General features: G+C 37.8%; 5 protein-coding genes across 9 annotated transcripts; 3 read left to right on the top strand and 2 right to left on the bottom strand.

Moving 5' to 3' along the window:
• The first annotated feature begins 1319 nt into the window (after positions 1-1319).
• Positions 1320-3454, top strand: LOC129722381 (ubiquitin carboxyl-terminal hydrolase nonstop). Its single transcript, XM_055675779.1, has 4 exons — positions 1320-1420; positions 1549-2800; positions 2861-3210; positions 3273-3454. Exons 2-4 carry the CDS (start codon positions 1610-1612, stop codon positions 3313-3315), a joined length of 1584 nt encoding a protein of 527 aa, XP_055531754.1. The 5' UTR covers positions 1320-1420; positions 1549-1609; the 3' UTR covers positions 3316-3454.
• A 43-nt stretch (positions 3455-3497) lies between these two features.
• LOC129722383 (FGFR1 oncogene partner 2 homolog) lies at positions 3498-5616 on the bottom strand. 4 transcript variants are annotated; one of them, XM_055675782.1, is made up of 4 exons: positions 5278-5616; positions 5119-5146; positions 4497-5047; positions 3498-4446 (listed from the first exon to the last, which is right to left on the bottom strand). In XM_055675782.1, exons 3-4 carry the CDS (start codon positions 5025-5027, stop codon positions 4138-4140), a joined length of 840 nt encoding a protein of 279 aa, XP_055531757.1. In that variant the 5' UTR covers positions 5028-5047; positions 5119-5146; positions 5278-5616; the 3' UTR covers positions 3498-4137. The 4 variants fall into 4 exon arrangements, with proteins under 4 accessions (XP_055531757.1, XP_055531760.1, XP_055531759.1 ...); XM_055675785.1 differs by lacking the exon at positions 5119-5146 and having other exon boundaries at positions 5389-5616; XM_055675784.1 differs by lacking the exon at positions 5119-5146 and having other exon boundaries at positions 5334-5616.
• A 4790-nt stretch (positions 5617-10406) lies between these two features.
• Positions 10407-11448, top strand: LOC129726119 (uncharacterized). Its single transcript, XM_055682768.1, has 4 exons — positions 10407-10535; positions 10624-10942; positions 11000-11196; positions 11267-11448. The coding sequence occupies exons 1-4, from the start codon at positions 10496-10498 to the stop codon at positions 11392-11394; spliced, it is 684 nt and encodes a 227-aa protein (XP_055538743.1). The 5' UTR covers positions 10407-10495; the 3' UTR covers positions 11395-11448.
• Positions 11449-17780: 6332 nt separating this feature from the next.
• Positions 17781-19997, bottom strand: LOC129720290 (uncharacterized). Its single transcript, XM_055671754.1, has 3 exons — positions 19646-19997; positions 19219-19566; positions 17781-19147 (listed from the first exon to the last, which is right to left on the bottom strand). The coding sequence occupies exons 1-3, from the start codon at positions 19995-19997 to the stop codon at positions 17781-17783; spliced, it is 2067 nt and encodes a 688-aa protein (XP_055527729.1).
• Positions 19998-20551: 554 nt separating this feature from the next.
• LOC129724547 (uncharacterized) lies at positions 20552-25267 on the top strand. Of its 2 annotated transcripts, none has more exons than XM_055679535.1 (6): positions 20552-20725; positions 20774-21098; positions 21154-22655; positions 22721-22783; positions 23805-24040; positions 24108-25267. In XM_055679535.1, the coding sequence occupies exons 2-6, from the start codon at positions 20918-20920 to the stop codon at positions 24241-24243; spliced, it is 2118 nt and encodes a 705-aa protein (XP_055535510.1). In that variant the 5' UTR covers positions 20552-20725; positions 20774-20917; the 3' UTR covers positions 24244-25267. The 2 variants fall into 2 exon arrangements, with proteins under 2 accessions (XP_055535510.1, XP_055535509.1); XM_055679534.1 differs by having other exon boundaries at positions 20793-21098.
• Positions 25268-26075: the final 808 nt, after the last annotated feature.

The raw sequence follows: 26075 nt of genomic DNA on the forward strand, positions 1-26075 counted from the left end.
GGATTTTGACAGTAGTTAGTGCGCATCCAGATTAAAACGAGGTTAGCTGGTGGAATAAAAAAATTCGCTAAAGCCTGTAGTACACTCTTTGCCTAATGGTCAAATATTTGACCTTCTGACATAATGGTCAAATTTATTTGACATCATGGTTGTTGTTTGCTCGTGTTTGCCCCATGTTAAGCCTGTAATACACTCTTTGACCGAGCGTCAAATATTTGCCACTTTTTGACAGATAAAAATTTGGTCAAAGATAATTATTTGTCACTCTCCAATTATAACATGGGGCAAACACGGGCAAACAACAACCATGATGTCAAATAAATTTGACTATTATGTCAGAAGGTCAAATATTTGACCATTAGACAAAGAGTGTACTACAGGCTTAACGAACACGATTCGCTAGTTGGGTGGCAGTTGTGTTCCAACCAACTCAGAGACAGAGAGAGAGAGAGAAAGAGAGAGAGATAAGCGATGAAAAAAAACGCCAATTTGACAACTAGGTTTCAAATGTCAGAGATGGTCTCTGAAAGTCCTGGGGAATGGCAAAATACAGATTTATCTGGCATACTGGCAACGTTGCTGCTGACAGCGGGTACAATATAATTTGAGCCCATGACATGAGTTCGTTGTCATTCACTGTTACTCGGTATAGGGATGCCAATGGCTCGGCTTCAACCATACCACCGCACGTGCTTAGTTCGTAAACAATAAGGCTTCTGCCATGGTGAATGCGAACGCGAGCGATGGGGCGAGAAACTTGCCGTAGGTAAATAAACAGCTCTCTTTACGGCTGTTCATTTACCTACGGCAGTTCTCTCGCTCGCGTTCGCGTTCACCATGGCAAAGGCCTAAGGCAATCCACGAGACAATTGCGATCAGCTGATTTCAACTTATAACAGCTTCATGTTTGTTCGATCGGTCGCAACTTGGATGCAATCCGGATCCAGAAGCGTGAAAACAAATGTTATCCGATCGGTAGCTTTATAGTATCGCAAGTGCCAATCCTAAATACAACAATAAAAAACCACTTTTGATATTATTTCCGACATTAAAAGATTTCGATTATGGTCGTGTTTTGGTTTTGCAGCTTGAAAAACAGCAACAATGACAAACGTACAAGCAGTGAAACATCACCCGTGGATTGCCTTATTATCTAACATCTCTTTCTTACTTGCGTCATAAATCGCATTGTCGTTTCTTTATTCCTCGACAGGTTTGCCCTGCCGCAGTGGAATAAAGAAAATCGCTATAAATGTCAGCAGAATTTACGTAGACTTTGTGCCATTTTCTATCAGCGTATAGCTTTGTCACGGCATGGCATAGACTTTGACAGTTTGCTGGTGTTGTTACTGCTATTACTTCTGTGGGTTGCGGCTTTCGGCGTTCCGGACGCAGCACCACAAGAGTATCGTTTTATTAGGTATTTTTTTTAGAATATTAAATTGAACTTGGTGACGTAGTTTACTGTGATTTCGAAATATCGCATCAAAATAATGGTAGAAAAAGCTACGGTTACTTATACAATATATTATGTTCATTTTTAAATAGTAAAACAAAGATACTTAGAAGACTGACGTCGAGGGTTTCGTGACACAGGTGAAACAGAAGTATGTCGGAACATGGTTGTGCTCATTTCGCTGCCTTTGTGAAAGAGTTTGGGCTAGAATCGTTCAGCGTAGTTCATGCCTATTTTAGTGCATGTATTAACAAGGAAGCACGACGGAGGAAAGCGCTTTCTTGTTTGTGTCACAAGTGCGGAAGTTCTGGTCCGCAACTGTATTCCTGCTTACATTGCATCTTTTTTGGTTGCAAAGGAGCCCACATTAATGAGCACTGCAAGCATTCGAAGCATTATATTGTCCTAGAACTAGGCTACGGCATGATATATTGCTATCAATGTAAGGATTTTATCTACAACAGTGAATGTCAGGCGATTGCTGAGAAGCACATTAAAAAGGAAGCTAGAAGTCTAAACAAAAGTTTATCCTGGCGGCCATGGTCTCCTTCAAAACTAGAAATTGATTTGTTGCTAAAGAATCCTAAACGTCGTCATGTTACGGCTTTTACCAGTATTGGACTACGCGGGCTGCTTAACTTAGGATCGACCTGCTTCATGAACTGTATTGTTCAGGCGCTGATCCATACTCCACTGTTAAGAGACTACTTTTTATCAGAAAGACATGAATGTCCTGCCAAAACGTCGGCGAAATGTCTGGTGTGTGAGGTGTCCCGATTGTTTCAGGAGTTTTACTCTGGAGCCCGTGGACCACTTTCATTGCACAGACTGTTACATTTAATATGGAATCACGCCCGCCATTTGGCCGGCTATGAGCAGCAGGATGCTCACGAATTCTTTATTGCAACGCTTGACGTTCTTCATCGGCACTGCAAAATTTCAATGAATGAAATGGCAGCGGAAAAATCCAAACATTCTCAGCAGCAGCAACTGCCGCAAGATACAAACCCAACGCAATGCAACTGCATTATCGATCAAATTTTTACTGGTGGTCTACAGAGCGACGTGGTCTGTCAGGCATGCAATGGTGTTTCCACAACTATAGATCCATTTTGGGATATCTCATTAGATTTGGGTGAAGCTCAAAATCAAGGCTATGGAGGACCACCAAAATCATTGATAGACTGTCTGGAAAGATTTACCCGTGCCGAACATCTAGGGTCGAGTGCCAAAATTAAATGCTCCAGCTGCAAGAGTTATCAGGAATCTACAAAACAGCTTTCGATGCGAACCTTGCCCATTGTTGCTAGCTTTCATCTAAAGCGATTCGAACATTCTAGTCTGGTAAATAGTGATTAATGCAATCAACTCAGTTTTTCAAGTTTCAGCTGTATATATTTACAGATTGACAAAAAGATCTCCACCTTCATCTCATTCCCCTCGGAATTGGACATGACACCATTTATGTCCAAAAAGAAAACCGAACAGTTGTCTCCGTCTGCATCGTCGTCTTCGGTATCAAAATCTTCCAAAACGTCAGATCGGAAGCATGGCAGCAGTGAAGACGTGGCTGGTCCATCGCAGCATGACAGTAGTGATTTTCGTTACTCGCTGTATGCCGTCATTAATCATGTGGGAACGCTGGACGCTGGCCATTATACGGCTTACGTGCGGCACCAAAAGGATATATGGGTTAAGTGCGATGACCACATCATTACGACTGCCACCTTGAAACAGGTTTTGGATAGTGAAGGGTGAGCTTCTGCAGCGCATCGTACCGGAATTGCAAAACAAGCTAACTGAATTTATTTTACAGATATTTGCTTTTTTACCACAAAAAGATTCTAGAGTATGAATAGTTCAACGAATTAGTTTAAGCAAAAATGTCTGACACAGCAGTCGTTATGTTCCGAACGCTAAAGTGGAAAGTGTGATCGAAAGACTAGCGATAGGTGACCTGTATGGACTTTGTTTGGAATAAAAATATTCTGCCTAACATTCGTGGTTGTTTTCTTCCTATGATAAATAGGTAAACGAAAAATATATCTTCAAGGTTTTTTTTATTTCTGAGAAACGATTTATGATGAAATTTGGCCATAAATGAAACTTTGACTCGGAGCTCACATGCAGTTAAATCCACAACAGAACCACAGCCGAACCATACGAGGCAAATTAATGTGAGGCTATTTTACAGGATCATTTTTCTAAACAATTGTTTATTTTTAGTTTATAACGAACTTGCTGGTTCTGGATTTAAAAAACAAATACGGGTGAATCGATATGCCTATGAAACATTTACTCATCTACTGCTCCATGTATAAATACAGTGTGAAATTTATCAAAGCGCAAAAAGAAGCCAGCGAGTGCTATCTGTGACCTAACAAACAATATGAAGGGAATATTAATTTTCGTGTTTAAAAAATGGTACCTACGTGTTAGAAATTTCAATGTTTTTTTTTTTAAACTGAGACTGTTTTAGGAAAAATCATGCATAAGCACAAAAAAGACGAAGTGCGGAAATTTTATCTTATTAATTTTCTGCTGATTTTTCGGTGACTTGAAAAACACCAATCAAGATGTCAAATTATAACATCTTTAGTGCAAATTGCAATTCAAAGGATTTAGAGTAACGCCGATTGACAGCAAAAGAAAGCGGACGTCTGATTATCATCTGAATCACGTCACGATAGCATCGATGGTGTACAGGTTCCGTCTTTGCTGACTGGTAATGAAGATGAAACTGTTGATGTGGCTGTTGATTCAGTGGTCGTCTTAGAGCTTGAAGGGCTAATTTTTATTGTACCTGTGTTAGAGACGGAACCGACGGAAGTCGATGCTTCACAACTGTTTTTTGGCAAAGAACTTGCACTGTCAGAAGCTGTGTAGTCGTCCAGTAAAAAGGTATCGGTTTGGGTAGACTTTTCATCGACAAGAATTCTCTGCCCGTTGGAACCGTATTTTTGGGAAATCTCTAGCAATTCGCGAAGTCCCTGAAATTCACTCACGATTAAAAAAATATAATCGATTTGGACTACCTTACCTTATTCTCTGTCATTAACTTGCTCACAAATTCCTGCTCTTGGTTGAATTTCTCCTCGTCAATTTGCGATGCTCGTTGCATAACTGCTGCCATCTCTTGGATTTTATTCGTCTGTTGCCGAATCACTTCATCCTTACGCTCCGAGAATTGCTGATGTTTGCTAAATGCTTCCACAAAGTTAACTTTCGTGTTCAGGATCTTACTCTGCGTATGTTCGCGATATTTGCTCATAATAAAATCCAGTGCGTGCTGATGATCTTCTAATGCGGCTTTGAGAAGTCGGTTTTCCTGCTGAATTTCCCGAATTTGTGGATTTTCTTGGTGAATTATCGTAATCAGCTGATTGTTGGACCTTTCCCGGGCCAGCTTGTTGAGAATGTCGATATCATCTTCGAAAAGACGCATTGATTCCATTTGCTTGTTGATTGCCTCCGTTTCTAGAAGAAGTGAATCGCCCAATGCCTCCCTATCCTTGAGCCGATTAGCAACTCGTTTAGCGTCCAGGATTATTTGTTCGAATGTCAAAGACATGTTTCCAGCTCAGCAAGAATCTATAAAATTGATTGAATCAATGAACAAAGCTTCGAATGGGTCTAATCCAGCAGGTGCTGCTGGTACGTGCATAAATCTCTTTTGTTCGCGTGCAGCAGCTGGAACGTAAAGAAAAAAAAAAACAGTTCGCGAGCCAATGAATCGAAAAAAATTACACAATAATGCTCAGCGCTACGCAACACACGCACATAAACAGAAAATTGAATTGGACCTAATAGGCATAACTTACATTGGATCAGTTCAGATAATCACTGGACAAATTAATTAGAAGTGAATTTTAATTACTTTTTAAGGCGAAGCTTCACATAATACTTTTATTTATTAACAGCCATTTATTGACCTTAAGAATCGCTATCGCCGAACAATATTTTATCTTCACTTGAAAATGATGCGTTCTTTTTCTTATCTTTATAAGCACGGTTGAAAAAACAGGCACATAACATCCATATATTGTAATTTTCTATTCTAGTGAAACATAAACAGTATTTCTAGTCTAGTCACCAGTAATTTACGACTTGGGAAAGAAGTTTTGCTATCCGTCTCTTCTTTGATTAACTGATGGGTGAATAGAATGCATACGCTCATTTTTTGTTACTCTAAAGTGAGTTAGATATCACCCACTTTTGAAAAAAAGTGGAGGTACCCTAATTAGGGTACTTTTACGGTTACTCACTTCTGAGTAAGGGCGTCATACGTCAAAAACTGAGTAGAATCTACTCTGTTCATGCAAACCAGAAATTAACGAAAATGAGTACAAGTTACCCAGTTTGCCTAAATACGGAAATATAATGATTTCTGTTTTTTTGTAAATCTGACTCAATAAATAAAATAAATTCAGAACAATCAAAAACGCAGATTTATTTTTCATCGAAACATTAGAAAATTTACTAAATCATTCCCGTGTCTTCATTGAATGCGGCACCCAACCGGTTGACAGTTGCCCGTGAACTGTGACTTACTTTTTTGTGCCAGATAATCCGTCATCATTCGTCACCTAATACTGCGAAGGATTTAAATTGCATCGATTGTTGAGCACTGTACATCAATACAAATGTTTCCGTTTGTTATCACGAATAAAAGTCCGGCTTTAAACGGCATCGTAGAACATACAACATGCGGTTGTTCATTTTGAAGAGATCTTTTAGGTGTTTTCAAATCCTCTGCAATACTGATGTACACACTTAAATTTTTTTGCCGAATCTCGGTAATTTTTGCCGAGAACGGCACCACTGAGTGCTCGGTTAGAAAAAAAATGACAGCTGTCACATTTTTTCGAAAATCTCGGTTCAACCTAACTGAAGTTTCGGCACAAAATATTAACGAGCCGAAATATCAGTTAGGTGAACCGAGATTCACGAAAAAATGTGACAGCTGTCATTATTTTTTTAACCGAGCACTCAGTGGTGCCGTTCTCGGCAATAAATAACCGAGACCCGGCAAAAAATTTTAAGTGTGTAGGGCTGAAATTATTAATTGATTAAGAAATTATTGATTTGATGAAAGATCAGATACTTACTGCTAGCCAACGAATAAAAAGCGACACCAATTGTTCTTCGGAAACCGATAATATTGCTGTTGAAAACTTTTGACATATACATATACTCAGGGGTGAGTAAACATCATGGATAATAACTCAAAACTGAATAAACATGGTAATTATGAAAATTTGGGTTGATGTTACTCAATTGTCCAGTACTCGATTACTCACTTTTTGACATTTTGCATAAGAATACCAAACTGAGTAGATCCTAATCAGATTAGAGTTAAAATAAAGCAGCGTGGCAGAAACAGAAATCGCGTTGACGGCAGTGAAAGCAGAGATGTCAGATGTGCTTGAAACGTATCTAAAAATAACACGGAGGAAAACTATTCTTGAAAATCGGAATATATCTAGAGTAACATTTGAAAAGAGTGTAACCACATACATAAGATATACGGTATTGTGAGTTTCGCTGAAACTTATTCGCCGCGCTATAAACCGAAATTTTGAAACCAAATGCCCTTCTTGGTTGCCGAATCGATTTCATTTTCCTCGGGACACTATAAGCAACAGCCAAGATTAAATCTACCTGTCTTGGCAACCCTTTCCAAAATCAAAACAAACTTTCGATTCTGGCAGCACACTAAAGGCGGCGTCAGGGGTGCCAGGTTTACAGATTACTCTAATATAGATTGATATCATAATGCTTAAAACGGAAACCACGAAGTAAGTAAATGATCCAATGATTCCCCTGGTGATTAGTAATCCATTTTAGTCTCCACTGTCTCCAGCAGTGATTTTTTCAAGGATTTTCCTGATTCTTTACCAATGAAGGTTGATACAAATAAAAATAGCATACATCTGGCAACTCAGCGCGGCCTTTGATTCAAGCGCGATGTTTGGATTAGACCGCGTTCAGTTTTGTGTAAATCTCTTAATACAAAATGCACAACTCGAATGGTACCACACCAATACATAAAACATACGTAACACTGACGTTTTTTCTGGAACATGTTGCCCCATAGTACTCCGTACCTCGTCCTGTGCAACTGCTCGACAAATAATGAACAAAATGAATTTTCTTTTTCTCAGCATTATCGAGCCCCAAAGAAAATCCCATAGGGAGCTGTCAAAAAGTTATTTACAAAATCAATGCAGCATTTTTCGAGTAGGAACGAGACAAATGCAGGACCGCGCAGGTACACTGCCTTCAAAAACAACTCAAACAGTGATTTTATTCAGAGGTTGGTATACCATTCGAGTAGTTCATTTAGTACCAACTTTTTTGGAAGATTTCTTCCTGAGTGTTACGTATGTCTTATGTATGTAAGACATTTTCGAGTAGTTCATTTAGTACCAACTTTTTTGGAAGATTTCTTCCTGAGTGTTACGTATGTCTTATGTATGTGCTTTTACGTTTTATCTAACTCAACAGTAATTTAGCTATGGTTCCGTACCGGCTATCAGTAACTTAGCTGTGATCACGTATGAGCTTCGCAGAAGTTTGCGAATTTCACTAATGACAGCTTGACGTGAAAATTTTTGACACATCGATTTGCTTGCTGATTTCCAGCAAACATTCATTTACTGTTTTGTGTTCAGCAAATTGTTTTGCTGTATTTTCGTTAATCATTGAATCGACTACTGGTTTTCAGTAAATTAATCAATAGAGGGTTTTAATTTGAGAAAATACCTGCTTTTTCTTATAGTAATCGATGACCGACCTTTCAGTAGGCACTAGGTATTTTACTTAAATCTCTACGATTTTTCTTTGATTTTTAAATTGAAAAATTAGATTTTTTAAATTTTCACTAACTGGAAAGTAGTGCACAAAATGACACTTCTGCTGCTGGAAAATATAACCCTGGTAGAGCACAAAATGACATTTCTGCTACTGGCTTATGAAAAATGTAACCACATACATAAGACATACGTAACACTGGCGTTTTTTTTCTGGTACACGTTGCCCCATAGTACTCCGTACCTCGCCCTGTCAAACTGCTCTATAAATAATGAACCAAATGAATTTTCTTTCTCTCATCCTTATCGAGCCCCAAAGAAAATCCCATAAGGAACTGTCAAAAAGTTATTTACAAAATCAATGCAGCATCTTTCGAGTAGGAACGAGACAAATGCAGGGCTGCGCAGGTACACAACCTCCATAAACTACTCAAACAGAGGTTTTTTTTTACAGAGGTTGGTACTTTCGAGTAGTTCATTTTGTACCAACTTTTTCGGAAGATTTCTTCTTGAGTGTTACGTATGTCTTATGTATGTGATGTAACCCTGACCGAGCACAAAGTGACAATAATACTACATACATAAGACATACGTAACACTCAGGAAGAAATCATACAAAAAAGTTGGTACAAAATGAACTACTCGAAAGTACCAACCTCTGTAAAAAAAACCTCTATTTGAGTAGTTTATGGAGGTTGTGTGCCTGCGCAGCCCTGCATTTGTCTCGTTCCTACTCGAAAAATGCTGCATTGATTTCGTAAACAACTTTTTGACAGTTTCGTAAGGGATTTTGTTGAGGGCTCGAGTAGAGGCGCTATGAAGAAAATTTATTCCTTTCATTTTCGTCGAGCAGTTCATACTGGTGTTGGTACCGGGTGATGTGGGGCAAAGAGTACCAAAAAAAATCGTCAGTGTTACGTATGTCTAAGTATGTGTTAATACTGCTGGCCTGTGGAAATATAACCCTGGTACGCGTGTTATGGGATGCCAAATGTGAAGACATGTCTCAATTTTGAAGACATTAGAGTTCGTGTGAAGAAGTGGAAGCCTAATAGTCGGTTGATTACCCGTACTCGATTTAAGGTCTTCACTGAGATTTTTGCTAACTTTCAATGGGGGACCGTGTTTCCAGATTTCTTATGTGTGGAGACATTTTTTATGGAGTGTGAGGACATTTTAAAAATGACCTGGCACCCCTGTGTTATGATTTTTTGACGGCAGGGTTTGTATTAAAATTGCGTACAGTTTTAAAAATTCGAAATTGATTTTTTTCAATAGTTCTGCTATTTGAAATAAAAAAAAGTTAGAAGAATATGAATTTTTTTGACATTTCTTATCAAAAGAAAAAATAATATACATACCCCTAAAACACCCTATTCAATACTGGTTTACAGAAGAAATAAAATTGCTAAATGAAATTCAGTAAATTTTGGAACTGAATTACAGCAACATTTTGGAAAGAATGGTTTACTGATATGCTTTCAGCAAAGTATTTTGCTGAACCATGAAGAGAAATTTTGGTGTGTTATGTATATATCACATACATAAGACATACGCAACACTCAGGAAGAAATCTTCCAAAAAAGTTGGTACAAAATGAACTACTCGAATGGTACCACACCCTGAATAAAATCACTGTTTGAGTTGTTTTTGAAGGCAGTGTACCTGCGCAGCCCTGCATTTGTCTCGTTCCTACTCGAAAAATGCTACATTGATTTTGTAAATAACTTTTTGACAGTTCCTTATGGGATTTTCTTTGGGGCTGGATAAGGTCGAGAAAAAGAAAATTCATTTGGTTCATTATTTATCGAGCAGTTTGACAGGGCGAGGTACGGAGTACTATGTGCAACGTGTACCAGAAAAAACGCCAGTGTTACGTATGTCTTATGTATGTGTATATATGGTATATGGCACCATTCGAGTAGTTCATTTTGTACCAGCTTTTTTGGAAGATTTCTTCCTGGGTGTTACGCATGTCATATGTATGTGCTGTCATTGTCATTTGTTCTTTAGCTCATTCAACCCACAAAGTAGAAAAAAAGGAAAAATAGAACATGACGCCAATAGGCCTATTTAATCGAAACGTGTAATGCATGTGCGCCACCTGGTTAATTTTCGAAGAACTAACTAAAAAGTGTCATAGACTTGTTTTCTTGCTGTTGTGCATTTGACCGGGTGTTTTTTTTTCGATTTTTATTGAGTTTTACGGTCGGTGATTTGCTTTAACATGAAGTCATCGGGAAGTAAACGAATTTTCCATTCTACTGGTATGTAATTCTAGTGTTGTAGGATATGGCATTTATAATAACTCTTCATTTTTGCTTTAGCTCATTGCGGTTATGTTTATCTTTGCAGGAGAAATCGCGGTGACAAAAGCGGTGAACATTACATTAGGGGATATTTTGGACTACATAGGAGATTCCATTAGGCCGCTTCGAGAAGGGCAATCTTTTTTTGAATCAGGTCATGTTGTGTGCATCGGTTATACAAATGAAAGTGATTCCATGATTGATATTTGTGGATTTGTGCTCCAAAGTTCCCATCCAGGAGACGTTCCTCATGAAGTTAAACTGCATATTGGCTACGATTTCCGTCATTGGATTCTTCGATGTGTATGCAAAGCGGGTACCGCTAGATGTAAACATATTGTCGCCTGTTTGCTTCATCTCGCTAAGTAATATTTCTACATACTTGATAATTACTAAGAGTTAATCTAAATCGCTATTTCCAGCACTCGCTTTGTAGAATATTTAACATGTACCAACTCTCGCCAAGCATGGGGAATTAGTAAAAGCGAGAAAACTGATTTATGGAAAGCCAAAGTTGTCAGGAATCTTTGCTGTGCCAGGAAGCATTCGCAACTTGCGGTGATTGATCTTGGCAACATGAGGGAATTGCTTAAACAAGGCTTTGATCGTATTATGGATGGTAAGTTTCAAATTATTTTAGGATGGTTCTGGAGTAGTTGAAATATGACTACCTATTTTAATTTTTACAGCTTCACCCGATTCCGCTGTCAAGAAACACATCACCGGAAGAGAGCAAACATGTCATAGATTTCCAGTAGGACCACTGCAAACAAATAATTTGGACAAGTTTTTGACAAACTATGAGCTTCGTGATTAAATTCAAATTTCGGATCAAAATCCTACGCATTAAATAGATATAAAATTTGTTTCAGATGACCATAAACTGTTTTACAAAAAACATATAGTCAAACCCTTATCAGAAATTGTAGGGATTTTTATAGATACCAAGTTGCAAGATAATAGCAGCTGGAGGTTACATCGATCAATAAGAATAACTGGATGTTCTTGTTATCAGTTATATACTTATTACAAAAACAAAAACGCAGATTGGACAAAAAAGATACAGTTATACCTATGTCCCAAATCTTTGCATACAAAAGCTATTCAGTATGGTAAACAGGTAGAACAGTTAGCATTAGATTGTTATATGAGGAAACGTAACCCTTTGATCAAAAGGTGCGGTTTTGTGATAAGTTTTATAGAACCATGGAGAGGTGTAAGCCCTGATGGTGTAGATCCTATGAATGGAGTACTGCTCGAGATTAAATGTCCATTGCTTGGAGCTGACCATAATATAGAATGGGTAATGAACGAATGTAAAACCACAAAAACATATTTACGTAGAACCAACTCAGGGCTTCAGCTGAATAGGAATCATAAATATTTTGCACAAGTACAGCTTGCTATGTATGTGTTGAAGCTACATAAATGTATAGGAAGTATGGCGGAGGTGAAAAGCATATCACCCAATGCCGTACTTGCCAACGTTATGGCCATGGATCCAAATTCTGTAACATAGACCAAAAATGTCTTAATTGTGGAGACTCTTCTCACAAAAAGGACACATGTCCTGTGAAAGAGAGTAAAAATTTTCGCTGTGCGAATTGTAACGGCAACCATATGTCAAATTTTTATCAATGCCCAGTCCGTTTAGCAATTGTTAAGGCAAGGCAAGGTAAACAAAATTCAATTTCTCAATTAAAACCAACTTCAAAACAAAATTCTCCAAGCGTACCAGTGACGCATAGTTTACCTACTCCTTTGCATACCCGTTTAACTTATGCACAGGTTACAGGTAGTTCGAACATTATACCGCCTAGTGTTGGTAGTTCGAAAATGACCGTTAATATGGGTAAGCAAAACACGCTAGAAAATAATTGTACACCTATTACTCCAGCTAATATTGCTGCCGAAAATATTTTTTCTAATGTCAACTGCCTGGGGCCTATTACGGCAGGTAAACTTTCTTTTTTGCAACAGGAAATGTTCGATCGTATGAACGCCATGTTGCAGGCAAAATCAATGTTTGAAGCCATTCAAATAGGCACAAATTTTACTATTAAAATTGTTTCTAATTTAAAATTTAGCAATGATTTTAAATAAAACAATTAAATTTTAAATTGGAATGCTCGCTCATTGAAGACCAATGAGAATGAGCTTTTTAATTTTTTAACAGTAAATAATGTGCATATTGCAATTATTACTGAAACATTTTTGAAACCTAACATTAAATTAAAATATGATCCCAACTACGTGGTTCATAGATATGATAGGATTCAGGGTTCCGGCGGTGGAGTTGCAATTGTTATTCATCGCCGAATCAAACATCGTGCTCTTCCCCATCTTGAGACGAAAGTTATTGAAACTTTGGGAATTGAAGTTCAAACTGAACTTGGGATTTTATTTATTGCCGCAGCATATTTACCATTTCAATGCACACGCGAGCACAAAAATTATTTTAAAGGTGATTTACAAAAACTCACCAGAAATCGTTCGAAATTTTTCATAATCGGCGATTTTAATGCTAAACATCGTTCATGGAATAATTCTCAAAGTAATTCCAATGGCAAAATTTTATTCAATGATTGTTCTTCAGGATACTATTCTATTTTGTCTCCGAATAGTCCTACATGCTTTTCTTCTGTAAGAAACCCTTCAACAATTGATTTGGTGCTAACAGATCAAAGTCATGTATGTAGTGATTTGATCACACATGCTTACTTTGATTCTGACCATCTTCCAATAACGTTTTCTTTATCACATGAATCAGTTTTAAACCCTATGAGCTCTGTTTTTAATTATAACAAGGCTAATTGGGAAAGATACAAAACTTATATTGAGAGAAATTTCAATAATGAGCTTGATTTGCAAAACGAAGTGAATATTGATTCCGCTTTGGAAGCATTAAAATGTGCAATTGTTGATGCCAGGAATTATTCTGTTCCAAAGGCTCAAGTGAAATTTGATTCATCAATAATTGACGAAAATCTTCAACTTCTAATTCGTTTGAAAAATGTCCGCAGACGTCAATATCAACGTTCTCGTGACCCTGTTTTTAAAACTATTTATAAAGATTTACAGAAAGAGATTAAACATAGATTTACTCTTCTGAGAAATCAAAATTTTGAGACTAAAGTTGAAAAATTGAAACCATATTCAAAACCATTTTGGAAGCTGTCGAAGATTCTTAAGAAACCTTCAAAGCCTATTCCAGTTTTAAAAGATGGTGAACGTTTTCTTGTATCCAATGAACAAAAGGCTCAAAGACTTGCTCAGCAGTTTGAGAGTGTTCATAACTCAAATTTGAATTTTGTGAGTCCAATTGAAAATGAAGTCACACGTCAATTTGATTTAATTTCTTCCCAGAATTTTTTACCTGCAGAAATAATTGAAACTAACTTGAATGAGATTAAATCAATTATTAAAAATTTCAAAAATATGAAAGCACCTGGTGACGATGGAATCTTTAATATACTAATCAAACATCTCCCTGAGAGCACAATGGAATTTTTAGTGAAAATTTTCAATTGCTGCTTCAAAATTGCATATTTTCCCAAATTATGGAAAAATGCAAAAAATACTCCCATTTTAAAACCGGATATGAACCCAGCTGAAGTTTCAAGTTATCGACCAATCAGTTTGCTTTCTTCAATAAGTAAACTGTTTGAGAGAATTATTTTTAACAGAATGATGTCACACATCAACGAAAATTCAATTTTTGCAAATGGACAGTTTGGATTTCGCCATGGGCATTCCACAACTCATCAATTGCTCAGAGTTACTAATATGATACGAGCTAACAAATCTGAAGGTTATTCCACTGGAGCTGCTCTTTTAGACATAGAAAAAGCATTCGACAGTGTTTGGCATAAAGGTTTAATTGCGAAATTGCAAACTTTTAATTTTCCAATTTTCCTAATCAAAATTTTAAAAAATTATCTTACTGATCGAACTCTGCAGGTTGTCTATCAGAATTCAAAATCTGATAGATTTCCTGTCAGAGCAGGTGTACCTCAAGGTTCAGTCTTGGGTCCAGTCCTGTACAACATATTCACTTCAGATCTTCCTGATTTGCCTCCAGGATGCACAAAGTCATTGTTCTGCGATGACACAAGCATTTCCGTAAAAGGAAAAAACCTTCGTGTCATATGCAGTCGATTGCAGAAAAGTTTAGATATTTTTTCTTCCTACTTGCAAAAGTGGAAAATCTCTCCCAATGCTTCTAAAACTCAAATGATAATTTTTCCTCATAAGCCTAGGGCTTCTTTCCTCAAGCCAAACAATAATCACGTTGTCAAGATGAATGGGGTTATTTTAAGTTGGTCCGACAAGGTTAAGTACTTGGGACTAATTTATGATAAAAAACTTATTTTCAAAGAGCACATTGAGAGTATACAAGCCAAGTGCATCAAATATACGAGATGTTTATATCCTCTCATTAACAGGAATTCTAAACTTTGTTTAAAGAACAAACTTTTGATTTACAAACAAATTTTTAGACCAGCAATGCTTTATGCTGTACCGATCTGGTCAAGTTGCTGTTCAACAAGGAAGAAAACGCTCCAAAGGATTCAGAATAAAATTCTGAAAATGATTTTGAAGCGTCCTCCTTGGTTTGGTACACTCGAATTACATAGACTTACTGGTGTTGAACCATTAAAAGCTATGTCAAATAAAATTATTAACAATTTTCGACAAAAATTGTTGCAATCCTCAATTGCTACGATAAGCTCTCTTTATAGCCAATAAGTTAGCAATTAAGTTAGTTGTAAGTTTACTTCCCCTTTTCTGACAAGTAGGTTGAAATCCCTACGAATGATAAGTCCTAATTGCGAAAGCAAACAAATCCTAACAATTAAAATTACAAATTTCTAACAGTGTTGAGAAGTCACCATTTGTGATTGGACACACATACTCATTATTTACTAATATGTATCATAAATACTTAAGCTACTAACAAATCCCCCCTTAAAAAAAAAATCACAGAAGGGTTGTGTGCAAAGCCACGACCGCAATGTTGAAGTTGAATACTTTTACAAGAAAGATAACCTGGATACTTGCGTGTCAGTCATTTTTCCTAGCAAATAAATGTTGATCGAAAATTCTGTGCAAATGAAGTTGAAGTACTACTTAATTTCAATTTGCACATATAAATACGACCTCACTGAACAGGAAAAGAACAAACTCTTTACGGCGCAAACAAGTTTTAACAGTCAGAGTATATGTACATGTGAATTCAAATTAAGATATATAATTTTTGGTTAAAGCTCAGAACGAGAAAATATTAAATCTTCAATTCATTTGTTTCGTTATCCTAAAAAGAACAGTTTGTTGTTGAATTTAAAATCGGATATGACGCTTATTGCATCTTTGTGTTACGCCGATATCGGGAGTTATGGTGAACTTGCGTATGACGAAGGCATCGTATTACCTGTTTTATTGAATGAGAGAAAGAAAAATATTGTAAAATTTTGTAAACATTTAATTCAAACAATATTACCAAATCGTAGTCAGGCACTCTGACAACAAAGTGGAAGGTTGTTTTCACACTGAAAATCAGACAGCCAGCAGAAGTTTTGATTGCCAAAATCCAGAATGCCGAACAGCCGCAAAGAGAGCGGTTTATTCACCTACGGCAAGTTTCTCGCCCCATCGCCCGCGTTCGCGTTCACCATGGCAGAGGCCTAACTGTCTTTGTGAATGCGTTCTAACAGGGCAGTTTGTTATTCAAAGTCGGTTATGCGTATCGCAGCCTTTGCGCTGCCCCTACAGTGGGGGGTTTACTAAATAAAGTAAAAGTGAAAATTAGACAACTACAACAGAATTTGATTGCATCCCGCACAGAATGTCTGCTTGTGTTGATGCGAGAAAATTATTAGCCTTCAATTATTTGTTTATTTGCCTTGAAAAAGGCATTTTGCGGTTCAAATCGGTTGCTGATCACAACCTTTGAGCTGCCCTAACAGTGGGGAAATTAAGATACACGGACAACATGCACTGTGGAAGCTATTTCACATTCAGTAAACGGGTGCGACATATTTAAATTGCTAGGATCCAACACAGAATGCTTGCTTGCGTTGTCAAAAAATATTAACTTTCAATGACTTGTTTATTTGCCATGAAAAAGGCATTTTGATTTCCAAAATTGGATTTCCTGATGACAATCTTCATGCTGCCCCAACACGGGGGGAATAATCACAGTCTGGCGACACACGCTGAGAAAAACCGCGCTGCTCCTGAGACGTGGTGTCCAACCACAGGGCTAGTGCTGCTGCTAAGGAAGGACGACTGCGGTTGTCGCTGTATAGAACTGTTATGAGCGGCTTCGGCTGAAACAGGCTCTTATATAGGCCAAATAGCATGTTTTCAATCGCAAGGTATATGATTCTGTCGACCGTGCTTGGGAAGCAATCATATTACGACCAATCAGAGGTCGAATTTTTCGTTTTGACAAGGCTTGACAATTTTCAATAGTACAATAGTGTGAATAATAAAATTACAATTATCTTATTTTGGGGAGAATCTTAGACGATTTTCCAATCTATTGATGCAAGAACGAAGGAAATCCATCGGATAATAACCGATTTATCAGCATTTGAAATTGGACATATTTTTCACTTTTTTCGGTTTTAGATTTTCATTTCACATCCCTATGTAGCCGAACTTCCTGAGAGAAGTATTCTACTTCAAAAAAAGCTACATAAATGTGATTTTATTATTTATTCAAAGTTCGAAGATGATTTCGCAATTACAGAAGTTGATTACGATGAAGAGTATGCGTTAAAACTAGTAAGTGTATTGAAAATCATCTATTTCTCATACATGTTATCACAAATAGTGGGTAGAGTGACTAATGTTTGTGCAGGTTAAACTGATAATTTAATATAATGAACATTGAAATACTGGATAGAAAATAGAAACTGGTGAACAAAGACCGAGACGAAAACAAATTTGGAATTTGAAGTTGAGATTCATTGTTGAGGTCACGTTCGTGTAATTATAAGTGAATGCAATTTTGATTTATATACTATACTAGTAGAGCAGAGAAAAGGTACTGGATAATGTGTAGATGACACATGCCACATAACACATAAGGTTGTTAGTTACTCGACTAAAAGCTGTAATTTTTTAAATAAGACAAATTGTAGAGATACAGAACATTGCTGATCTGTATTGTCGTAAATTATTTACAAATAAATCATTCTAAAACTTATCGTCTTGTAATATAGGAGCTGAAAGATTTACTAATCCACATATAACGGTCATTATTTCATTTACGAGACCCAACATGGATGTTTCAATTGAGTTTTGAAATATTCCGAAAAGTTTAACACGTTGAATTACGCGCTCTACGTGAATCCTTGCTTTGGCAATTCTCTCATTCAATATGGCATCAGCAGGAGTATGACGCACGGTTCTCAGAAAAGGTGGGATATGTAGACGAATACCTTTAGCTAAACACTCATTTTCAATATTAAAGCCCTTGTCCACCATAATCTCATCTCTGAATGCATCGAATAAGGACACAACGTTTTGTTCATTAAATATCTGTTTATCTGAAGCTTTTCCACTGTATGCTTCACTAACAAAACTTATCATTCCCGCAGGGGTTACTCCAATTAAAAATTTCACTGTTCTCCTTCCTTTATAATTAGAGAAACATGCGATACGGCAGTTGATACACTTGAGTGTCCCTACAGGAATTTCTGTGCAATCGAAAATACATCGAACATTTTCGAAACCCACTCTAAAACATAGTGGAATATTATAACCAATTTCTTCACGGCTTGGCCAGTAAATAAATTGTCGCAAAACTTGAGCTAAAACTTGTAAAGTATGATTAAAATAATACGAAGCAGTTGCTGCTGATATATCAACCAGAGTTGACAGTGCTGAAAACGAGATGTTTTGCTTTAGCTTCGATAAAGTTAAGATAACCCGGTCAACAGCGTGTGCCTTGAAACGCTTCTGGTATACTTGATCTTCTAATGCTTTAACAGATATACAAATGGCATCTAATTGCTTCAGTGAAGCAACTCCTGTCCAAACACTTGCGTCCCGATCTGATTTAATTAGACTCGTGAGTGTGGCTTGTTTGCTAAATTTGAAGTTTTTTTCGCGAGCCTGTTCAATGAAATCGATCGGATTATAGTGGAGTACTGGATCGTCCTGCTGATATTGAACGTCGGTATAAATTTTATCCTGTTCATTAGAGTTGTGAACATGGCTTATTCCACCATAGGCATCAGCATATATTTGACCGTCGTTCAATGTTGGATTACTCGAGCTGCACGTAGCATTTAATGCAAAACTGTTGCGGTCAGCATCCGAAGCATTATTCGCCAGAAACCCATCCAAAGTACTCGAATGTTCTTTTAATTCTCTATCGCCATTACCGCTGAAATCTCTGAACGATCGAAGATCATCAGGTATGCCTGAAAGAGATAGATCATGGTAGAAGCGTCTCCTACAAGACACACGAACAATTTTACTCAGTTTTATATCATGTGTGGTTCTTGGTGAAGGTAAATGTTTCGATGGTATCGCACTCGGTTTCAGGCGATTTCCTCCTGAAATCATACAAAAATTAAAGAGCCACGAAAGAAACATAACTGTTTTTTTTTTCTGTCAGTAATCTTACCTGCTCTGTAATCTGAGGGTAAAAAGTGTCGGCTGCATACTCTGGAATATTTCGTCGGGGTCGTGACTCTACGGATTGCATGCTTCCATTGCTTACAAACATTTCTGTCGTTGAAAGGAAACATGTGTAGTTTTATTCCATTCCCAGCTTTTGCAGTGCAACCAGTAACAAAACACATAGTTCTACTGCGAGGAAGTGTAAATGGAAAAGAGTATCCATGCTCCGGTGTGACATTATCGTCATTACAGCCTGAGTGTACATATATTTTGGCCTTGTGTAGAGGTTTCTTGATCTTCGCACCGATAGCTCGCCGTGGAACAGCAGTTAACTTAAAGTACTTCGTTGTTACTATATTATATATAAATAACATACACATACTAGAATATACGTAAACATAGTTATGCATTACTAGAAAATGAAAATTTACCTAACGACCAATCATCTTCACGAAAATATTTATGGCATATCATCAATTCACGCAATACTTTGTCTTCAATATTGTTGGTAAGCTCTAGCGATGATATCCACTTTTTACGAATGGCATCATTATGAGGAATTTTGACCAAACGCTTCTTGGTTTTTACATTGCATCCAACCACCCAGCATCCCTCTTTAGGAACTATCTGTTTGGCAATGCATCCTTTCGAAATTATCGTTGGTGTTGCTTGTGCGTTTAACTTTGATCGCTTATATGTAATAAAATCATCTGGAGAAAAATGGTTACTGCATATTCGATGCGCTGGATTACGCTCTAATTTTAGGATCTTTTGCATCTCCATAGGTACAGGATACAAAACTGGAGCTCGGGTCCGGCAAGAATGAATTACGCAACGTAATTTCACATTCTTTAGTTTTGCTACATGGAAGATAAGTTTTGTTAAGAGTTTACGTGAATTTGTAACTTACTAGCAGTTTTGCTTTACCATATTTTATGTTTTATTTCGATTTTTTAGTTTTTTTTAAAGTAAAACACGAGTGCACTAAGCGATGAATGCAGATCAAGTTAATATTTACAAATTTCTGCACTGAATTTGACAGATTCATAATTGCTCAACACTTTTTTCACAGCAGCGCCATCTCACTAGAGTTTATCTTTAAAAAGGCGTATCAGCGATCATTTAGTTTTGTTCGAGTTATTTACTCGAAACGAGATGCTCAATGTTACCCCAGATTTTGATGACTATTTTGTGAGCATTCATCCATCCCTAATCTGCACAGAGTATGGCTAGTTTTGAACTATCAATCGTTTTGCTTTAGCGTGTACCTAAATGAATCATAATAATTCATTTCTCAAAACTTGGTTCATCCCTTAGTTCATTGGCTGTCAGCTCACTCTTCGATTCAAGACAATGTCAAAGTATCAAAGAAATGGAAAAAGTCTAATTTTGAATCAAAAAGAAAACGACAGGAGAAAATTGCAAAAATAGATTCTTTTGCGAACCATTCAGTTAACTGTACTTCGAATATAATACATAATTCGTTGATCTTTACTAGCATTGGTTGTGAAGTAAAAGAAAACAAAATACATAGAATAAATTGGGTAATTACGTACCAGTTACTTTATCCTTGTTTAGGGAAGGTGCGACGAAAGCTAAGGTTGAAGCGATAGGAGCAACTATTTTCCTGTTGCTTTGGAGATTTCAGCATTTAACAAAGTGTAAATCAGAGACTACTTTTCGTACACTTACCTAAAAAGAAAATGGCAAAAGATAGCCATGATATCAACATAACGGAAGAACTTACATCTGGCTCCAATATTCCGGCCGATCTCATTAAGCAAAATTGCAGAGCAGACCACCAACAACAGCAACATGTATCAAATTCTGGTAGAACAAATGGTCAAGTGAATCACTCAGAAGGGAGCAATGACACTATAGGAGGTATATACGATGTTTTGTACACAATGGATAAAATTTTAAAATCACATTTTTGCAGCTACTCCAGAACTACCCCGCCGCGAAGAAAATCCGTTTTCGTTTAAGCATTTTCTTAAACGGGATTCATCGCTTGGTGGAGGGGCAGTTTCTTGCAATACGCCTAATGTCGGAGTTGGTTCCAACACTGTAAACATTAACCACAGTCGTAGCACTTCTAACATCAACGGGAACAACAACGGCAGTCCTAGTATTAGCACTAATTTCACCAATGGTGGCAATAGCAATTGCACCAATACCGTAAACAATAGTTCGGTTGGGAATGGTGCTTCACCTTCGAAATCTGCCACAACTAGTTCACTGCACAACACTAGCACAACCGGGGCGAAACCGAAGATTCCTCAGTTTCAATCGGTCAATACACTTAGCAGTGAGTCAAAAATGAAACGCTCGCCTCGATTTCCGTCCTTCGATTCTCAATCAAGTCTGTCGGATCTAGCCGACGATAAGTTTATGGCTAACATATACCACAGCAGAAGTAACAATTCGTTCAACTCGGACTATCCCTTAGGAGGGGGAGGTTCACTGTCCGGTGGATCGCAATATGTGCACAGGTCGTACTCAAATTATGATATGGAAAGTCCTAGCTCAGTTGACTCACCGCGATTATTGGGTTCTCAAAATCTGCACAACTCTCCAATTTTTAGTGGTAGAAGTCGCGAAAACCTAACGACCAGCCATCGAATGGGAGGTTCTGAGTTTCCAGCTGCACTACCCGACTTTGTACAGGATCATTTAGTTATGGAGCAATGGTACAATACCATGGGATCGCCAAAAAGCGCTTCGCCCGTTTCGGTAGATTTTGAGCAACTGCCAGATTTCACCGTCAATAATCTAGACCCGGAGTCTAGTGGAAATCGAGCAATCGTCAACGATATACCGTTTGATCTAACGTATGGTTCAGTATCGACTGCAGGTATGGGGTCCGGCTCAATTGGATCAGTGAATCGCAATCGAACTCCGTTGCGTAATACCTCACCGAACGTCCCGTTAGATTTGCCGCCCCAAAATCCAAACTTTTCATTCGATCTTCCACGAGTGAGACGAACTACCCCTCCACAGCAGCAAGCGCCCGTGCCAGAGTTGCCACCCGATTTGACTGAAAACAGTGCTTCCGGTCAGGGCTGTGGGAGCCGTTTTGGTTTTGACGTGGATCGTAATCTTTCCTCACCGCCATCCAGCACGGCTGCAGATAAAATTCATCGCTTGCCGGACTTTTTATCTGATGGCCCAATTCACTCGTCTGGCCGGCTGGCTGATGTTACACACGATACACCTCATTTCAACTCACCAGACGCCGATGCTCAGCAACAGCTGCAACGGTTGCAAATCGAGCGCCAGGAAAATGATCGTCTGAGGATTGAAGTTGACGACAACCGGCGCGTGATAGCCGAACAGGCTCGTCGAATCAAAGATTTGGAAAAAACGCTGGAATCGGTTAAAAGCAGCGCTTCTTTGATGCAGGGCGTCGAGGGTTTTGGGGAAAATTTGGATAAAAGCTACGTAAGTTTCGATTTTTTTGTTGGAAAAGATACTTCAAGAAAACTGATATTTTTTCAATTTTTTAGCTGCGGGCTGCCACTGCTGAGTCTCAGGTCATCAAACTAAGGCAACGAATCAAGCGATTAAACGTGAGTGTTAACATAATTCTAAATACCTGAGAAGTGTTAGTGCATACGTTAGAAAACCGAGATAGAATAATTAACGAAGGACCTTAGTGTAGCTGAAAATTTCTAAACACATCATAGCATGAACATGCTTAAGAATTAATATTTTGCTTTAAATAATTACCATTGAAAACTGCTTGTATATTGTACTTGGCTTCTGGAAGTTCTTTTTACTACATCTACTATGGATTGAGAGGTTTAGCGGCCCGTCTATCAAGAAATCGGATTCATATTTTTGGCTGAGGAAAATTTTCATTTCTTTATCTTGTTTATTTTCCGTTTGTCTAGAAACTAAAAAAGATCTTGTTTATTTTCCGTTTGTCTAGAAAAAAAACACGAAAAAATCAGTTTTTATTCTTTACACAAGCTTTAAACTGGGAAAATAAAACTCTAGGAAGAGGATGAGAGTCGGCATTTTGAATTATCAATTAGTGTTGAGAAATGTTTCTCATATGTGGACCAGACCTCTTAGCGTAAGCTTAGGGCCCCATTCTCACGTTCGCCTAATCAATTACCAGGGATGTTACGGATGTGATTTTTCAGACATCTGCAGATGCGGATATGTGATTACGGATGCAGATGTTGATGCGGATGTCAACTTTCATGCGGATGTTCCGCATTTGCGGATGCGGATATCCGTTACATCCCTATTAGTTACAGGTAATTTGCAATTTTCGCGATCACTTGTGATCGCAGTCACTTTGCAAGCGGTAATGAGTAGCCAGTTTTCCATCTGTTTTAGAAAATCGTTCTGTATGAGGTGATTGTTAGAAAAGAAAATCAACTGTACAAATTTTCCCGAATACCTATTTGTGACGTGAAAATTACTAGTTAGATAATAATATTAGATTTGTTTTCAGCAACCACAACTGCGTCTGACAAATAAAGTTCTTAGCTATAGAACAGCCAATATCAAATTTCCACTTTACGTTTATCAAAAATCGTCAATAATTTTATCATACATGTTTACTTCATTTCATGTTAGGCGGAAATCGAAGCTCTAAGGCAAGAGAATGATAACCTTAAAGAGGAAGGTGCTGTAGGTGGTGCTGATGCAGGTATTAGTGAGGGTGCATGCGGAGGTGGTGCGAGTGCTGCTGGAGGAACAACTGGCAGCCGAAGCTTCGGTGGAAGACAAACATCGCGGCGCACGTTATCGCGTGCTCAGGAGCTGTCGCGTGAGCTACGCCAGGCAGCGGTTTCAGCAGAAAACAATTTACGGTGAGTAATATCGACCGATCGAAGTACTTGCCAGTGCTAACCTGAGGTTATTTCTCTTATCAAAAAGGCAACTTTTAACCGGTGTGGATAACTTGCGGATGATGGCGAGCACGATCGAGAATATGGATCGCATCGATATAAGTCATCCAGAAGACTTTCATTCTGATAGTGACGACAACGATCTTTTGGGCCCAGCACTTTAAAACGTTGCAATTTTGCAATACTGCGATACATTTTGATCTGTAATCTTGTAAACAGGCAAAGTGACTGTTGACGCTTCAGCATACTCTCGATCGTTCGTTGTGACAGAAGTATTGTTTGTTGGTTGTTATCACTTGAGTTTTGTACTTTTTTTTGCTAACATTGACCTAAAATTATGCTGCTGAAGTTTAAAAAAACGACTTATCCTGTGATGTGTTTTGTTTAGCTGTTGTTTTTACGATTGTATTCAATAGTCACTACTATTTAGAAATCCAAAACAAAAACCAGGCAGTTTCTGTTTGACGTAGATACTTCTCCATGTAATATGAGAGCTACTGAATGCTCGTTTCGCCTAATGCACTCACTCTGCTGTGTTTATTTCTGGTGTAGTTAGTAGTTCACCGATTGCAAACAATTGTTTTTTGTTTGCTGGACAACAAAAGTCTGAACAAGCTTTGGTTTTGCAATGTGATTGTGAGTCCGATTTTGTTATGTATAGTTAGTACACAAGGAAATTTTACATTAGACAAGCATAACGAAAACGGCAAACATTAAAGTTTAGACTTAACCATCGCGCACAGCTAAAAAACAACTTTAGAAGAACGATTTTTCTCTGTTGCTCGACCCAGATGTCTTTCCAAATGGTACAACCGGTACAACTGGTTGGGGTCATCGTTCCTTTCAACCGAGTGGTCATTTGTTAGCGAGAAGACTGACAAAGGAAGTGCAGAAGTACACGTTGAATTCGAGACTATTACTCTCGGTGTGTTGATGCAAAAGTTATTATAAAACATGAATGGTCTAAAAAGGAACGATCCTACACAACAGTAGAAACACATAAATATACAGATGTAATAGCAGATGGCGATGTACAACTAATCACACATTCACGCACCTTGCCCAAGCATAACGTATAACAGAAACTTATAAATTATAGCTATATTGTAAATTACACAAACCTATTTGTTGTTTAGGTTTTATGCAAACATGGACATGTAAAAAAAATCAAAATCTAGTGAAAACTGATCCTGTGCATATGCTTAAGATATCCGAAACATTTATTGCTGTTCCCAAACAATAGTTACTAGTTACCAACATTGCTTGGCATGTTGGGGATTGAAAATTGGTGAAAACTTTGACCTTGAACGTACGAGTTTTTCATGCAGAATTGTCAAAATCAGACACCAATCCTTTACTCCTATGTCAGTGAATTAAATAATTAACAAGGGAAATTCCAGTTCGCTGACTGTTTTCGCCTCGTGATTTTTGTTTCATTAGAATTACTTTGGAAGGGGCTATGCCAAGTAATTCTGTTAAAGTAAGTTTGATCTCATCAACGGTTTGATCGTTGGTGAGACCTTTCAATACGACCTTGAACGACTTGGCGCTCTTAGTGTCATAAGTAAAAAAATTATACATCTTTTCAGTTAAATACTGAATAAGACGATTCCGCCCCTAATAGAGTCGGCTAATAACCGGCATTCGCCTCTACGACCAATTTGATAGGTTACTTTAACGTCAGAAACAAATGTTGAAAGTTCCTTTTTGAAAATATTGAATTCAGAAGAAATAGTTACCACAAGAGGTGGAACTTTCTCCTTTTTTAAAGATTTTACATTTTGTATAGTTTCATTACTAACAATATCGCACGCTAGCCTGCGGTCTCGATCAACTAGGTTAGTTGAGAGAATTTGTTATCGATATTGTTTCGGCACATTTTGCCTGTTGTAGGATAAGTACAACGATACACCGTGCCCTAGTGCTGAGTCGAGAAAATTTTCGGCTCGAAAAGATCCTCGATCTGATCGGGAATCGAACCCGATATCACAACCGT

The sequence above is a fragment of the Wyeomyia smithii genome, chromosome 2, assembly GCF_029784165.1.
Source record: "Wyeomyia smithii strain HCP4-BCI-WySm-NY-G18 chromosome 2, ASM2978416v1, whole genome shotgun sequence".
In the NCBI taxonomy this organism is placed as follows: domain Eukaryota; kingdom Metazoa; phylum Arthropoda; class Insecta; order Diptera; family Culicidae; genus Wyeomyia; species Wyeomyia smithii.

Bases quoted from the DNA above. Each gene is read 5' to 3' on its own strand.
- LOC129724547 (XM_055679535.1), top strand. From the start codon at position 20,918: ATGGCAAAAGATAGCCATGATATCAACATAACGGAAGAACTTACATCT. The intron at 21,099-21,153 runs GTATATACGATG...ACATTTTTGCAG, and splicing joins GAGCAATGACACTATAGGAG to CTACTCCAGAACTACCCCGC. The intron at 22,784-23,804 runs GTGAGTGTTAAC...ATTTCATGTTAG, and splicing joins AACGAATCAAGCGATTAAAC to GCGGAAATCGAAGCTCTAAG.
- LOC129726119 (XM_055682768.1), top strand. From the start codon at position 10,496: ATGAAGTCATCGGGAAGTAAACGAATTTTCCATTCTACTG. The intron at 10,943-10,999 runs GTAATATTTCTA...CGCTATTTCCAG, and splicing joins TGTTTGCTTCATCTCGCTAA to CACTCGCTTTGTAGAATATT. The intron at 11,197-11,266 runs GTAAGTTTCAAA...TAATTTTTACAG, and splicing joins CTTTGATCGTATTATGGATG to CTTCACCCGATTCCGCTGTC.
- LOC129722383 (XM_055675785.1), bottom strand. From the start codon at position 5,027: ATGTCTTTGACATTCGAACAAATAATCCTGGACGCTAAACGAGTTGCT. The intron at 4,447-4,496 runs GTAAGGTAGTCC...AGTGAATTTCAG, and splicing joins AGTTAATGACAGAGAATAAG to GGACTTCGCGAATTGCTAGA.
- LOC129720290 (XM_055671754.1), bottom strand. From the start codon at position 19,997: ATGGAGATGCAAAAGATCCTAAAATTAGAGCGTAATCCAGCGCATCGA. The intron at 19,567-19,645 runs GTAAATTTTCAT...TATATAATATAG, and splicing joins TGAAGATGATTGGTCGTTAG to TAACAACGAAGTACTTTAAG. The intron at 19,148-19,218 runs GTAAGATTACTG...GTATGATTTCAG, and splicing joins ACCCTCAGATTACAGAGCAG to GAGGAAATCGCCTGAAACCG.
- LOC129722381 (XM_055675779.1), top strand. From the start codon at position 1,610: ATGTCGGAACATGGTTGTGCTCATTTCGCTGCCTTTGTGAAAGAGTTT. The intron at 2,801-2,860 runs GTAAATAGTGAT...ATATATTTACAG, and splicing joins GATTCGAACATTCTAGTCTG to ATTGACAAAAAGATCTCCAC. The intron at 3,211-3,272 runs GTGAGCTTCTGC...TTTATTTTACAG, and splicing joins CAGGTTTTGGATAGTGAAGG to ATATTTGCTTTTTTACCACA.